General features: G+C 44.2%; 1 protein-coding gene across 1 annotated transcript in view; it reads right to left on the bottom strand.

Annotated features, from left to right (window-relative positions):
- zfhx4 (zinc finger homeobox 4) overlaps positions 1-16,614 on the bottom strand; it is a 98,973-nt gene that overhangs the window by 58,404 nt on the left and 23,955 nt on the right. Inside the window, exons 2-3 of the mRNA XM_079489826.1 lie at positions 3,148-3,663; positions 553-2,668 (exon numbers count right to left, since the gene is read on the bottom strand). Of these exons, the coding sequence (XP_079345952.1) occupies positions 553-2,668; positions 3,148-3,617 (2,586 nt within the window). The 5' untranslated portion in view covers positions 3,618-3,663. The remainder of the gene's footprint in view (positions 1-552; positions 2,669-3,147; positions 3,664-16,614) is intronic.

The following is a 16,614-nucleotide window of genomic DNA, read 5'->3' as shown; positions in this document are numbered from 1 at the left end:
CGGTTGGCAATATGACAATCATAGATATATCCCAATAACCATTTCACCACAAGAATCATTTCAAGAATCAAGAAAGTAGTTTGTTTGCGAATGCCTGCACAAACGAGGACGTCGCTATGCAAATCTGAATTGGTTATAGCGATTTCTAGAATTTGGGATTGGCTTGATGACAAAATTAGGGATTTGTGTGTGTGCGTATGATCTTCTGAGATTTTAACTTTCTCGTAAAAAATAAAATAAGAAAATACCTTGCCATAGGAAAAACAAATTTGCTAAACAAAATTGCATCCTAGGTATTTGTTTACAAGTATTTAACAATCGGACCAAAATGTATGTAGCAGGTTATGGTTCAGTGCCAAATCAACAAAACACCCATAATATGTTCCTAGATAATGATAGTCCTGTGCTTAGACGATAACCTTTCAGTAAACCTTTTTTCCAGGTGATAAACACCTTCTGACGAAGCATTTGTAATGTGACACTAACTGCGTGGCGCTTTACGGTCTAATCTAAGAACACAGAATGGAACAGCATGCAGGTGGCTGGACAGACCTCACAGCGGAAGGGCTTGTATCCACAGGTATAACTCTCTCCCCTGGCCAGGCGCGGGTGTGGCTGGCCCGTGCGACAGTACGCGCACGAGCCGCCCGACTCGGGGTGCTTCTCCTTCATGTGGGCGTCCAGTGTCTGCTGGTACTTGTAGTGCCAGTTGCACTTGGGACACTTGAGCGTCTTGCAGGAGTTCCGCGAGTGCATCATGGTCATGTGGCCGCCCAGGGACCGCGAGGACCCCAGGACGGTGTCGCACTTGGGGCACTCCACCCCGCTGCCAGGGGACCCCTCGCCGTGACCCGGAGTTCCGGGGGTCCCCGGGGTGCCGGGGTTGACGCCGTGCTGGTGGTGCAGAGGCCCCGGGCTCTCGTCGTCTCTGCCACGCATGATCATCATGTCGAGGGGGTGGTGGGAGAGGGGCGGGGAGGAGCCGTCGTCGCGTCCGCCCAGGGCGTCGCTGGCCGAGTCGTTGCTGCTCTCGCGGTCCCTGGCCGCCGCCGCCAGGCCCTTCTCCAGCTCCAGCTCCTCGCACGCCGCGGCCAGGGAGGCGGAGGAGGCGAGGCCTTTGCCGCTGTCGCTGTTGTACTTCAGCACGCTGTTGGACAGGGGGGAAATGCTTTGGTTTAAGAGAGGGAAATCTTTGCTACTGGTGCTGTCGGCCCGCTGGCTCGCCGCCATCGGCATGCTCATGCCCATGGCGCGCGCAACCTCCTCCTCCTCCGTCTCCACGCCGCCTCCGTTGGAGAACGCGTCGTCGTCGTCGTCCCGCTCCGGGCACTCTCCTCCCGCGGCGCCGGGCTCCCGCTTGACGGCGGCGTACTGGCCGAGGTCGGGCCCGTTGGGATGCAAAGTGCGTGCGTCCCTCACGTGGCCCTTGCAGTCAGTTGCGCCGTCGCGGACCTCTGCACCGGCGGCAGCAGAACTCCCGCTAGGGGTCCTGCGTCCACCGACGGTGCCTCCTCCGCTGTAGTTTGGGTTTATCTCGGCCTTTGGCATGGGTTGGGTTCTGGGGGTTTGGTCATTGGAGGAGCTGCTGCTGCTGGCACTGCCCTTCAGGAAGGCAAAGCCCGCCTGGAGGGATTCGGCGTTCTCCCCACCGCTGTGGAAAGCGTTCCACAGGCCGCGGAGCCCGGGATCGGGCCCCAGGAAGTTCGCAGGCGCGGGGTAGTGGGGCAACACGGAGTTGGGGGATTTTTTTGGTTCCAGAAAGCTTATAAGAGGTTCTTTGTCCTTGCCGATGCCCTGGATGATGGCGGAGACGTGCTTGTTGCTCAGCAGCTTCTGCTCCTGCTCGTTCAGGGTCATGCGGTGGTCGTGCACGGCGTGCGTCACGAACGAGCGGCTGTAGCCGAATGACAGCTTGCACAGGAAACACATCAGCACGGGCTTGCGCCGCCCGTCGGCCACGCAGCCCTCGAACTTGGACAGGTCCACATTGTTGGGGACATCTTTGGACACACATGAGTTTTTGGCCGCGCCGTCCGCCGTCAGATAGTCCTTGTCTGTCTTGTGGCGGAGGTCGTACACGCGGAAAGTGTGCAACACGGGCCTGGCGGCGCCCACCAGCCCCCCAGCTGAGGTATTTGGGAAGGAGGGGTGGTCAGCCACCAGGGATTTGTTGTTCCCCAGGGATGAGGCAATGTGGAAGGTGTTGATGATCTGGGGGTAGAAGGACATGGGTGCAGCGGGCTGCTCCGCGGCCCGCTCCCCCCCTCCCCGGGGGCTCTGGCCGCTGGCAGGCCCCTGGGCGTTGGCGGTGGGAAAGGCTTGGGGAGACAACAGGCCCCGGAACTGTAGGGCCGAAGCGAGGCCTCCCGCCCCTTGGCTGCCGGCGCCGCGCTGCTCTTTGGTGTCCTCCAGGATGAAGGCCGAGCCGTCAGGCTGGTAGACGATCTCGCCGCACAGGTTCTCCACGTCGCTGTCCTCTTCCTCCTCGTCCTCGTCCTCCTCCTCCATCTCGCTGTTCGCCTCGGCGTCGTCACGCTCCTCGCCGCCCATCGCGCCCATCGCCAGCATGTCGTCCTCGTCGTCCTCTCCGCGCCCGCCCCCCGCAGCGCTCGGCAGGCGGGCGTTGGGGCAGTGGTGCTCCATGTACTTCTGTAAACTGGAGAAGGACCTGGAACAGCAGAGGCATTCGACTGGATTAGACGGGGGAGACACAACTGAAACAACAGTTGACTTCAGATCGGGGGCCACAAGTCTGTGACAACAGAACTCAAATTTCACGGTTAAAGCTCTATTATGTTATTTTTGTCCAATCTGTATAGCAGAATATATAATATAAAATATAAATAAAATGTGGTCTCCCTGCTCTTCTATTGAGACATTTGACACAATACTGTTTCTGGTTTGACACAAATTTTGACTTGAACGAAAAACAGGAGACAGGAGACCCAGATTCCTAGGCCCTGCCTAGTTTGTAAGAGTTTAAGACAAAATGTTGTAAAAAAAAAAAAAAAAACTGTTTGAACGAAGGCATTACAACTATTTCTTTGCCTACAGAGGCAATTGTTTATTTTTACTTTGGAATGTAAAATGTGTTCCAGGGGCCACAAGAAAGATCCTCTTGGGGGCCACTGGTTGAGTCGTACTGACCTAGAACATTCGTTGCAGGGGATCTCCTTGGCAGGCGCCACGGGAGAGGTGGCGGGGGCGGAGCAGTCCGTGCCCAACGCCGCTCCTCCTTGTAAAGTCCCGACAACGCTCCCGTTGGCGTTGCCGGTAGTAAAGCTTTCTCTCCGCCCCTGCTCGCCGGCAGGGCCGCTGGTTGTTGCACTGGTGGCGGGGCTAGCGGCGCCGGTCCTCAAGGGGATCGCGGCGGGCTCGCCCCCACAGACCTTCGACTCCGACTCTCCGGCGGCGACTGGAGACGATCGGTTGTTGTTGCTGCTGCTGCTGCTGCTGCTGCTGCCGGCCGCAGCGCTGTTGTCGTTACGGTTGTTGTTGTTGGCGACACTGGTCTCCATGGCGACGGCGGAGTTGTCCTCGGCAACAGCGTCCAGCTTCTGGCCACCATGTTCCTGCTGCCGTGACGACACCATATGGGGAGAGTCACAGGTTGCCATGGCGACGGCTACATAGGGCTCTCATCTCATCCAGCCTAACAGGGACCTGCGTGGAGGAGGATGGAGGGAACAAGCACAGAAACAAACAAGACAGGAGGTTAGTTATTTAGTTAGGACGGCCATTCACGACAACCTGTAGGATATTGCAAGGTGGTCCCCAAATAACTGGGGACATGTCGCAACACGTTGTAAAGCTTGGTTAAACGTTGGTTGTTATTTTTGTAACTATTTTGACAGCTTTTGACAGCCCGAAACATCAGCTCCAGTGGCTTGAGCTTCCTCAGGCATCTGCCTGAGGAAGGCCTGAGGAAGGTCGAAAGACCGAAATGTTGCACCTTGACATTAAATAAAAAGCTCTTGAACCAGCAAGTGGCAGTGTCTGGGTCTCCCTCCTTCTCCTACACGTTTGCTGCTTTGTCACCTGCCGTTAAGTAAGTCGAGTGTGCGGAAGTCTTCTCTTCAACTCAACACACGCCTGCATAATTACTGATACCTACCAATCTGATCAAATACCCATATATCGCCCAAACCCATATACATTATGGGTCTGGCTCTATGAACTTATATGCAGTAATAATGAACTTGTGAAGAAACATGTAATAAAATAACATAAAATATCGTGATTGAAGCATTTTGTCAGACCAAGTTCTAATCTGTGTTTAGTGAAAGAGCATGAAAGGAGCCTCCCCCACACTAGTGCTCCGTGCCCTAAACAATGAGCACAAGTCTGTAGAGCTATGATGATGTTTAGGTATAATGGTTCTAACGCTGTGTTCTTGCTGTTCTATACATACAGCCAACACAGTTAACCCATTCTGACCTGAGATCAGATTCTAAAAATGTTTTCTACATCCTGACAGTTTTCGTCGTTCTTCGATTTTTCAAAAATAGCAGACCTACAAGCTCGTAGCGCGCCACTCGGTGGCGCGCTATGAGCTTGTAGATCTGCTATTTTTCAATAGCTACCAAAAGGGGTTCCCGCCCAAAATGGATTAATGAAGACATTTCAGATTGAAGGCTTTAACCATTGCTTATTACGAATCGTCCGAGATCATTAGATCATTTATTCTATCGCTAATTTGACCACTTCAAATACTTTCTGAGGGGCGCTAAAGTGTAGATTTTTGTCCCGACACCAACATTAAATGCCATTGACAATGAATGGAGAATTTACGTCATGTTTCTGAGCAAAATGATGATGATGTACAATGATAAGACTCACTTCACACGGGTGTGATTTCTAATCTTAATAGAACTAATAACAGAAAATAGCTGATCTACAAGCTTGTAGCTTCAATAGAAGCTTCCATAGAAGACATGCTGGCTTCTATGGATTCCAAATGAGTGAAATCAGTCATGGTGGCTGTGAACTTTAAATCCATATAAAAAGAAAACACACCCCCATCTCCGAAACACACACACACACACACACACGTCTCGCGAAACCCTCATACCAATCAGGCTGTCTCCCTCACTCACACACACACACACACACACACACAAATTCCTAAGCTGTAACTTTAATGCAATCAAATAACACAGGACTATTGTCTACCTTTCCGTGTCTGTTTGCAATCGCGCACCGCTGAGGAGATAAGCAGGCCAGTGCCATGACAACTTTTGAAGAGAGAGGGAGAAATCCAATATCATACTGGCAGAGAGAGAGAGAGAGAAAAGCTCCCACTCAGGTCTTTGTCTTAAAGCTGACAGACTCAGCCGGTTCAACCGCCCCCACAGAATTAATAAAAACTCATCTTTGGACAAAAGTTTTCTCTAAAATCTTCCCCCTGCTGACCCCAGAGTGAGAAGACCCTTGGTAACAACAAAGGCAGCTAGTTGTGGAGTGCTTCGGTAAAAGTAGCAATACCACAGTTTACAAATACTACTATTTTAACCCATTTAGGCCTGACGTCGAAATAAATAAATAAGTCTTCTGAAAGAATATATGTTCAAAGATTTGTGCCGCATTTTCACGATTTTTCAAAAATAGCAGACCTACAAGCTCGTAGCGCGCTATGAGCTTGTAGATCTGCTATTTTTCAATAGTTAAAACACCAAAAGGGGTTCCCGTACAGAATGGGTTAAAAGTAAAAAGGTACAAAGATATTAGCCGATTTATTTGTCATGTTATTGGACTATAATTATTGATCATTAACCACTTGAGAGCCCTATTTTATATTTGGAAATACCTGATCTACCATCTCACAGATAGACTTATTTGGAAAGATGAATACATTTTCATTAATAGTGAATTATGTGATTATTTATTCATAATCTAAATGTGCAATGTAACTAGTAACAAAAGCGGTTAAATAATTGTAGCAGAGTAAAAAGCCGGTCTGTGGCCAAATACAGATGATTCTGGGGGTCCTTGACATTAAAAATGGTTGAGCACCACTGACATAGAAACATAAGGTTTTTCAGAAAACTGTTTGGATTTGGAAGCCTTTTTTTTTTTTTGAATCGGCCTCAGGTCTAAATGGGTTAAGTTAACTTTATGCCACTGTTGCACCGTTTAAAAGGGTTATTGCCAGAAACGGTTGTAAAAGACCTCAGCGCTGTGAAATGAGAAGGCTGGCAGCAGGTGCACCTCTGCTGTAGAGTCCACTTTGTTTGGTTTCCTTAACCCACTTTGACCTGAGATCAGATTCTAAAAATGTCTTCTACATCCTGACAGTTTTCTGAAAAAGCTATGTTTCTATGTCAGTCGACCTTCGATTTTTCAAAAATAGCAGACCTACAAGCTCGTAGCGCGCCACTCGGTGGCGCGCTATGAGCTTGTAGATCTGATATTTTTCAATAGCTAAAGCATAACATAATGCTAACACCAAAAGGGGTTCCCGCCCAAAATGGCTTAAGGTGAGGGCCAACACTACATGTTGGCGTCATATCACTAAATAAAGTCGCAGTCCTATGTGTGGGTAGTTCAAATGGGGTCTAAAACATGTATTCATTGGTATTAGATCTATGTCTAATCCTGTATGTTGTTTTCTTCTCTTCAATTTGTTTTATTAGATATTGTAAAATAGTGTATGAGGAAAAATCGTAGATTATATATCCTAGTGATTTATTCCATTTATATGCAGTTCACATTTTATGAAAAAAAAAGGCTTAATTCCGATTAATCTGGGATATTGAGTTATAAACGGCTAGTGACACACATTCCCGTTAACCTTTTAACCCATTTTGGGCGGGAACCCCTTTTGGTGTTAGCATTATGTTATGCTTTAGCTATTGAAAAATAGCAGGTCTGCTATTTTTGAAAAATCGAAGAACCACTGACATAGAAACATAGCTTTTTCAGAAAACTGTCATTTTCAAAAATACATTTTTAGAATCTGATCTCAGGTCAAAATGGGTTAACTGTCCCGCAACCCGTCACAATGTTTATTTTTAAATAATAACAAAATGGGAGCCGTTTTGGACATACAAGGTTTCTGCACAACATCATCGAACACACAGAAGCATGGCCGCTATCGCTAATGCCGCTGCTGTCAAGGTAGCGTGGGTTGTTTGAAGGGCAAAGGTGGACTTGTGTGTTTTGGGTGAACCTATTTGGACCTGTTGTTTCAGCTCAGGAGGAGTTGCGTGGACTAGCAGCGATTAACCCACTGATATCACCAAAGGTGTAATTCAGCAAACGGTGTAAATACAAGGAAGGTAATAAAATATATGCGTATGCTTAAACAGTTAAACCCTATACTATAGACTTAGTGAACTGGACCCCCAGTTGGCTATGTACCTGTCCTGTATGCTTTTTTCTGTCTACACCAAATCTCTTCGACAAAAATAGCCGATATTTAAGGCTATTTTTGGCTGATGTTCCCACCAAAATTTGGATGCTGGGGTTCAACTGGTTCAAGTCTTGCTAAAAAGAATGATGTTTGCAGATCACAAATTCTATTCAAGAAACCGGGTGCACCTTCAGAGAATGAGTGCATTTTCAGAAAATAATTAAATAAAATGTGTGTGAGAGAGAGAGAGAGAGAGAGGGAGAGAGAGAGAGAGAGAGAGAGAGAGAGGGCAAGCTGCCATGAGGAATGATGTTTGGAATACCAGTGAGATGTTATCAATCCTGGGTTGCTGCCCATCTCTCAACCCCTTCACTACTTCAATCTCTTGGAGAGCACGCTCACACGCTCACACACACACGCACGCACACGCACACGCACGCACACACACACACACACACACACACACACACACACACACGCACACACACACACACAGAAATGTGCTAGAGAACTACATGGCCCTCCTACCAGTCAATCATTTCATTTCGTAATCAAAGAGATGTCATTTTCACAAACACCAAACAGAACGAGAACCGTGAAAGTGATTGAGGGGGGAAAAAAGGACAAAGAAAGCAGGAGGAACATAATGAAGTTTTCATAATTATATTTGCTCTCCTTTCTCTTGCTTAGCAAGAACATCAGTGTCGTTTCAGACGGTTTGCGTTAGGGGCTATGCAATTAACCAATGCAATGAACCAAACGCATATCAAAACTGAGATTCAGAAGTAGAACCACTAACCGACTTAATCCTGCTCATGTAGGTTAATCGAATAACCAAATAACCGAGTATTCTTATATATATATATATATATATATATATATATATATATTGTTTTTTGTTAATCGACACAAAAACAGTCAAATACATTGTTTTAAATTGACTAAATTGATTAGTCTGACGAACCATTTAACCCTGTATTATGCTTAGTTTTTGCTTTGTGCAATGATGGCGTACGGACATACTGCCATTTTCACTTTTTTAAAGGTTTCATGACATTCATTTTTCATTTATTTTTCGTTTTTCTTTTAGGTTTAATGACCTCAATTACACCCAAAAAACAGAACTTTGAACATTCAGTGGATTTTCTGTGGTCTGGGATTTTTTTCTGTGTCTGTGAAGCCTTTTTGAGCTGCAATGAAAACAGGCAAAACAGTGACAACATTGACATCTGCTGGCAAATCCCATTGTCATATATGGCATTTGCAGGCTGTGACATCACAGTCAGCAGGAAAGTCAGAGCACTTGTTTGAGCCAGAAAACCCCAGACCACAGAAAATCTACTGAATGTTAAAATTGAGCTAAAAAAATACAAAAATTAAGAAAAATTACAAAAACTTCACAATCCCTTAAAAAAGATATCCGTTATTTAATTGTAATTGAGGCAAAAGATTGGAATAGCGGTGATGAAGTTTGCGTGAAAATGAGCTGGCACTGGAAGGAAGGATTTTAAAGAGCCCATCGTGTGTCAACCTTTAACCCTTTCCACCTGCTGCTTAATTCTCTCCCTCTCACTCGCTCTCTCACTACGGAGTTACAAAAGCAATTAGAGGATTAATCTGCAACAATCCAAGGCTAAACAAAGCTCTGGGATGGACAGTAAAAGCGTTAGGAATGAAATCAAAATGTCTGTGTGTGTGTGTGTGTGTGTGTGTGTGTGTGTGTGTGTGTGTGTGTGTGTGTGTGTGTGTGTGTGTGTGTGTGTGTGTGTGTGTGTGTGTGCACGCACGGCATAATCAAGTCTAATCTGAGATAAACCAGAGATGATTCCATGGGGGGACTAGTGATAGATTAAAATAATAATAATAATACAGACGAGAGAATGTTCTCTATCTGTGTCAGATGCGCTAAATCGGCGAGATTAAAGGCAGAATAAATTAAACGAATAGAAATCACAAATCACAAAAAGAGTAGAAAATGAATTTTGAATGATTATCATTTGGAACGTGGCAGTGACAGACAATGATTCTTTAAGCAAACACCACAATGACTCTTCCACACAGATCTGGGGGTTTATATAACATTGGTACCCGTGGTATACTTGGTGATGGTTTGTTTTACACCATAGATTGTGCCAAATGGGTGGCGTCTATCTATACCGCATGCAGACTAGAATAAAGTCGAGCAACGAATGGTGGAAATTTAAGCCACTCTAGCATTTTCTCTTTTTCGAGTACGTTTGGTCGGGGCGACTGTCTGAAAACTCAGTGGAAATATCTTGACGCGGTCGAGCCCCACCCATGTGGTATATACTCCAAACAGGTTAAAACAAACACTTGTAATTACATATCGTCGCTGTCGGGTGGAAACCTTTTATGTCCAAACCCGTTACTTTTCTGAAAATGGAACAAAACATGTTCAGAAATGGTGAAAATAGAAGAATCTAGAAGCCCACAACACATCGCAACGCGTTCTCGGCTTGTAGATTGGTTATTTTCACTACTTTTGCTTGACAGTCTTGATGCAAAGTAGGGCACTAAGTTGCGGGAAAAGAACGTAAGAAGTTGAAATGTGGAGATACAAGGTCATAAAACATTATCTGAAGCATACGTTCTTCTGATACCGAAGCTGAAAATAAACCTCTTGTCTTAACACACACGTCATCTACATGTTAATTCATGCTTGGAACAAGCACGGAAATTAGCAGCAATTAGCTACATGTCCTAAAAACAAGAAAGGATTGGGTAGCATTCAGAATGTGTGTATGTAACGCCGCAAGAATGCATGGTACTTATAATACACCCTGTCTGGTTGTCTGTCTCTCTCTCTCTCTCTCTCTGACTGCCTGCCTGTCTACATGGAGAACTGTCTCACGCTCTCTCTGCCGGTCTCTCTACATGAAGAACTGTCGTTGCGTCTGTCTGTCTGTCTGTCTGTCTGTCTGTCTGTCTGTCTGCCTGCCTGCCTGCCTGCCTGCCTATCTATCTACATGAATTACTGGGTGTTACATTGATTTGTCATTTTAAAACTTGGGTTTTTCGCTTCGGTTCAACACAAAATAAGACAATAAAACACATCGACAGTGCTGGGAGGGGGAAATAAACGCACTGAAGAGCTTCCTACATGTAGACTTAACTTGCTTCTGCTTTCTGCCCATAAATTATCCATTCGTGGGGCCAACAGTAATGCATCCCATTCCTACAGCCAGCCATATTGTCGCTGCCGGATGGAAACATTGTATGACCAAAACAATTTCTTTTTTTATTACCATTTAAAAAACAACAAAATAGTTGAACCAGGGTGTTCATTTCCGGAACAAAATATTGAAAGTTTAAATATGGAGGAGATGCAAGATTTCCACCCAAGAACAACAATATACATATTTTTCACCCCTTTCCTTTCCAGCGCTTGTGCAAAACAGTCAGGTTTGAGAGCTAATGCGACACAACAATTCGACAGGATTTACTACAGTTGTGACTGTCTTTTTCCTGCTTATTCCGTCGGGTGCGCCACATCCACCATGTTGAACTGTAGCTCGGACATAAAACTCTGCAGTATATGAATTATGCATCTCCTAACACTTTAAGTACAGAATTATGTCTTGTTGTGGATAAGCCAACGTGTTGTTAAGCACTTGGCACTGACATATCACCTCCATGCTAACAGGCTAGCAGTTGTTTACATGTACACTGCAAGCCACTAGGCCCTTCTGTGGGGCAGAAACCTCATATCTCCATAGAGTTTAAACTTGTTATGTTTTCGCTTCATCTTACTAAAGTATGTCTCACAAAAAGTAGCAAAAAATAGCTGCTCTACAAGCTCACAATGTGTTGCGATGTAACACATTGTGAGTTGTAGATCAGCTATTTTAAAATGTACGTGAAATTGTTGCCTAAGTGTGTTAAATATATAACCAATGAAAAGTATTAACAAGAGCTTGTGACTACATAATAACTACATTTGAACACAGGCACTTTAAACTTTTTCCAGAATATTTACAGTTTTGGACATGGGTGGGTGACGTGACATGCTGTCCTTTGCTGTCCTCAGTGTCAAACGCGTATAAATAAAATATATATTTGTCAAAAACCTTCTGAATATTGTGCAGGACATTATGCTTCATGTGAACATACTCAAGATTAAAACATTTCATTCCTCATTTCTTCAGAATTTTCAACCAAACATAGCAAAACTCATATGGTGCGACTGTCCTGGCCCTGTTTCTCAAAGTAGGAACTTGAATAAAACTAAGGGGAAAAAATGCTAAAATTCTTTTAAAAATTCCATAAATATAATATAGATGTTTATTTGTGAGCCTAATCTTTTCAAAGTCCAAGCATAATGTTTTCAGTAATTTCTGATCAAAAAGATGTTGTCCCCCAAACCAAAATCATATTGTGTGACACCATTTTGGGAAATTTCAACAGGCAATTGTTTGGACACCCATTGGGATAGAGAGGTCCTTCTTCAGTAAGGCTGCTCAGCACTTGCATTACAATAGCATGACAGGTGTCTGTGGTGAATTATCATTTTAACATTTCCATGAAATACGATCTTGTTGGAACGCTGACCAATGCGACTCATCCGAGTGTCTGTGGGTGTGACACCTTTTTCATTAAAAAAGCTAAAGTTATTAGATTTTTTGGTCATAATTACATGTAAATATATGTTGCTTTGTTATAGCTAGCATGTTGTTAGCATGCTAATGTGTAGCTAGTAGCCTCAAGGTTATGTTAAGTGCAGAAAACATAATATGGTGTGACACTATATCATAATGGTGTGACTGTCTGCCTGTCACGCCATATGACTTTTTTGTCACACCATATGATGCAAACTGTATTTTCCTACAGATATAACAATAAATAACAAAGACCCATGTTTCTTTTGTCCATTTAAACATTTGTTTTAAACAGCTTCACCTAAAATCTGCAACTATCCACAATAAAATGTGTTTAATTTTGTTTTATTAAGTCATTTGCATGTTATTCAATGTTAAAGCAATTTTCCTGTTGCTGTTTTTCCTGAGTAATTGTTTAATCAATCTGTAAAGTTCAGTACTCACTAATAGGTAGGTTAAAACACAGTTTGCTTTGAGAAATGAAGATATGATCATACGGTGTGACACTAAATCATTTGGTGTGACGTTCCAAATAGTGAAAAAATCATACCTTTATTAATGATGAAACCATTAATGTTCATGGATTACATAGCAAATAGTATCAGGAAGAGTCACAAATATTTGTGTAATTTTAGAGAAAGTTGTGTCACAATAAATACAAAATATGTTGAAAGACCGACAACATGGGCCTCACATTGAGTGTTGATTACGAAAATAATATACAGATTTAAGAAATTTTCACAACACTATAGTGGATTACAGGTTAGTTATGATAAAGGACTTTGATAAAGTGAGTAACTTAAGAAAGGTGTACTCCATTTTCATTTTATAAACAATTATTGTCATGTCACACCATATGATGATTTTAGGCACAAGTACAACAAAATGCTGAATAAATTCTGATTCCAATAAAATATCTAAAAACAAAATATGTTTCCATAAAGATGAGAGTGAGTAGAAAAAAAGTAAATGATTTTTATTCCTGTTATTTAAAGGTTTTTAAAAAACACTTTTTTAGGGGTGTCACGTCACTGACCCACATACAAGGTTTAGGCCCGACAGTGACGCTACGCTAGCCTGTATGAATGTTGCTGCATCATCATTCCGCCTGGTTGTACACAGAGAGGGTAGCAGAGTGTGTGTACGCCGGCGTACATTCCAAATATTTGTGCCCGAAGGACTGTTGTTATAGGCTGATGCTCGCTGTCATGATTTCTTTCAAATGGATCCTTACAGGTCTGTAACTCTGAAAGTATAGCCTACACATGGAACCATATAGACCCTTACAGGTCTGTAACTCTGAGTGTACAAATGGAACCAAATGGACCCATTCCATTTGTACACTCTGAGTGATGGAGGTTCCGGTTCAGAATCCCAAGCCTAATTTCTATGCTAAAGACCCGCTCCTCTTCCCAGTGCTTTTTGTGACAGCACACTCTGGTGCCTGCCTGGAGTAGAAAATAGTTTAGAGAGCATTGGAGAAGAGCGTAACTCATTCATTCAAAGTCATATTATTCAACTAACCAATCTAAAAGTCTAGTCGCCTGCGCCTTCTGACAAGATCAACCGAAAAGCAAGACCCGAGTTGGAGCTTTTTCTGACCGTCACTGGGGTCTTGCTCAGGGACACTTCGGCACATTGCCGAGGCGTGGAACCGAACCTGGGACTTTTTGGCTTCCCATGCGGGCTCTCTAACCATTCAGCGATTCACCATTCACCTGTCCCTACGGCCATTTGAAAAACACCACGAGCCTCATCATTGGCTCTCATTAGCGCGCAATATCCTTAGCTTAGTTTAGCCAAAAAGAACCGGACGGACATGTTTGAAGTCATCCTAATCCATTTAGCATGTGTTAGCATTAACTTTAATACAGGATGTCAGCGATTGCTGGACGCTAAGAGTCACGAGTGATCAAGTGATTCATCCCCCATTTTATTTTTAAAGGCAAAACTGTGTGTTTTCTTTGTAGGACAAATAAATGCTCCAGACAACAAAGTATTTAGACAAAGTATTTATTCCGTTTGCTGGCGTTTGTTTTTGCTACATTATCAGGACATAATTTCAGTGCAGCAGAGCACAGTGTTTAGTTTTTTTTTTAGGCAGATCATGTTACCGCTGTGCTCAGTCAGTGCCCTCCCTGTCACACGGTCGGTCTCTCTCTCTCTCTTTCTCTCTCGCATTCACCTGTCTCTCTCCCACTGGCCTCCTTCGCACTGCTAACCAACCGCACTCCCTTTCTTTCATTGGGAGAGTGAGAGAGAGAGAGAGAGAGAGAGAAAGAGAGAGAGAGAGAGCGGGAGAGAGAGAGAGAGAGAGAGAGGGAGAGAGAGCGGGAGAGAGAGAGAGTGAGACTCACAATGAAGCCCAGGTTTTTCCACCGTCAGAAACAGTTCCCTTCTTTTCACAAAGAACAAAGGCGAAGGCCTCAGTCGCTCCTACCTCTGTTTTTTAATTAAGCATGTCCCCCCCTGCACGCACACACACACAAATGTAAAGACCCGCACGCACACACACAGAGACAGACACAGACCAAGGTGATTAAAGTGGCAGATCTGATCCTGTGAGAGGTGAATAATAGCAGAGGAATGCCTCCGCTTGGGACACTGCTAGTTCTCTCTGCACAGTTCTGACAGACTCAGTCTGTGGCGCATTGTTTTTCCGGTTCCCCTCAATCTCAACCATCTCTCTTTCTCTCCATATGCTTTTCAGAAGCTCCTGAAAGGGGCATTCAAAAGCTCCCCCCCCCCCCCCCTCCCCCTCCCCCCCATCTTCACGTTCATCTATTCTTCTAATCTACTCTCTCTCTCTCTCTCTAACTCCAGCTTTTGTTAAAGTGCTTACAGTATACACACAGAAGTGCAAACAGCACAAAAGGGGAAACGGTAATAATAAAAAAACAACGAATAGGAACATTGTCGTCCCGAGAGCCAAAGTTGGCCAAACAGAGTACATTATCTATTTACACCGAGAGTTTTCAGACAGTCTGGTCTGGTCAAATCCCCCACTTCTGTTTCACAAAGAGTACACTCTCTAATGGGGAGGTTAGCCGTTCCTCCCATAGAGAAGTGGTTCTCAAACTTATATTTAATTTCAAGGACCCCCATAACTCTGAGTGTGTGTGCCAATGGACCTGCAAGGGTCCATTTGGTGCCACACTGTCAAGAGTTACCAGAGAGGTGTTTTGCACACTCTCAACCTGTAAGGGTTCATTTGAAAGAACACTGCCATATAGGGCTCCACTTCTATCGTGTAGAGTTTCAACGCATAACTAGCAACAACAACATAAATATTGCGCACAGGACTGTGATTTTCAACATGTTTAACACACTTGTGTAGAATTACATCAACATATAATAAATGAGACTACATCCAAGGACTTCAATTCATGAATGATATATTAAATCCAAGATCTTTTGTCAGGTGAAAACTAATGAAAGCTCATGAAATGTAGAAGACCTAGTCATACTGAGGACCTAGTCCTGATTGGCTGCCACACACACTGCTGTCATGTATTGGTTGAGTCAGGTCACATGACCAGGAAACAGGTAACAGAAATCTTTAGAGACACCCAATGTTATGTAACGTAATGTTATGATTGAGACCGGCCGGTTGAGAGGAGCGTGCGTTACAAAATAAAGAAACCAGCGCTTCTTTCACCTGACAAATATCACTATATGTCATAATTTCTTGTTTTTATTTGTATATACAGTATAGGTATCGTTGGGGTGTTTGTATTTGGTTGCCCAAAAATCCCTGTCTAGCTAAAGAAACAAAATACAGTGAGAGGGCAGTGTGTTTCTGCAGAGAACACCACCACACTAGTCCAGTGGCTGATAACTGCTGGAAATGATGGGTCAAAACAACACTTGTATTGTTTTGTCAGGTAAACAGGGCAAAGTTACATACCATGCCTTTAACCCATTTTGGGCGGGAACCCCTTTTGGTGTTAGCATTATGTTATGCTTTAGCAATTTTTGAAAAATCGAAGAACGACTGACATAGAAACATAGCTTTTTCAGAAAACTGTCAGGATGTAGAAGACATTTTTAGAAGGTCAAAATGGGTTAAGTTGTTTAGGCCAGCAGGATAGTCAGAGCAGGTGGAAGCCCAAATCTAAACTTGTAATTGCAGTGTGACACCAAATGTTTTGGATATTTAAAGCTTCACGCACATTTACAATGCCTCTACACATTTGAACACTAAAAATAAATAAAAACGTCTAGAAATCGGCTAAAAATGGCTTTAGCTTTTATGTTTCACTTTTTACATCTGCACGTCCCAAACTCCATATCCAAACTTTCAGCGGATCGGATAAATTCCAGATTGCGTCTTCAAAGCGTCTCGCGCGGCATAGCCCCAGAGTCAAACAACAAAGTCAGAAAGACCAGCGTGAGACCATGGGTGTGTGTCCATCCCTTCCACCAAGGTCTCCATGAAGGTCATCCCTCTCCCGGCATGAGGCCACTCTGCCCAACACCAAACCCTCTATCAAAATGTCAGCCAGTGTTAGCCAAAGACAAAGGTGAAGGGCGCCGTGAAAAGCCCCGGCATCCATCTCCCACTGTCAGCGTCCTGAATGGGCCTCCTCAGCTCTAATTAGGCCTGTTTATTTGTTGCCATGCAGAAACCGAGGGATGGAAAGAAAG

The sequence above is a fragment of the Electrona antarctica genome, assembly GCF_951216825.1.
Source record: "Electrona antarctica genome assembly, chromosome: 20".
Lineage (NCBI taxonomy): Eukaryota > Metazoa > Chordata > Actinopteri > Myctophiformes > Myctophidae > Electrona > Electrona antarctica.
The sequence above is the reverse complement of the archived record's forward strand: the minus strand, read 5'-3'. Positions and strand labels throughout refer to the sequence as shown.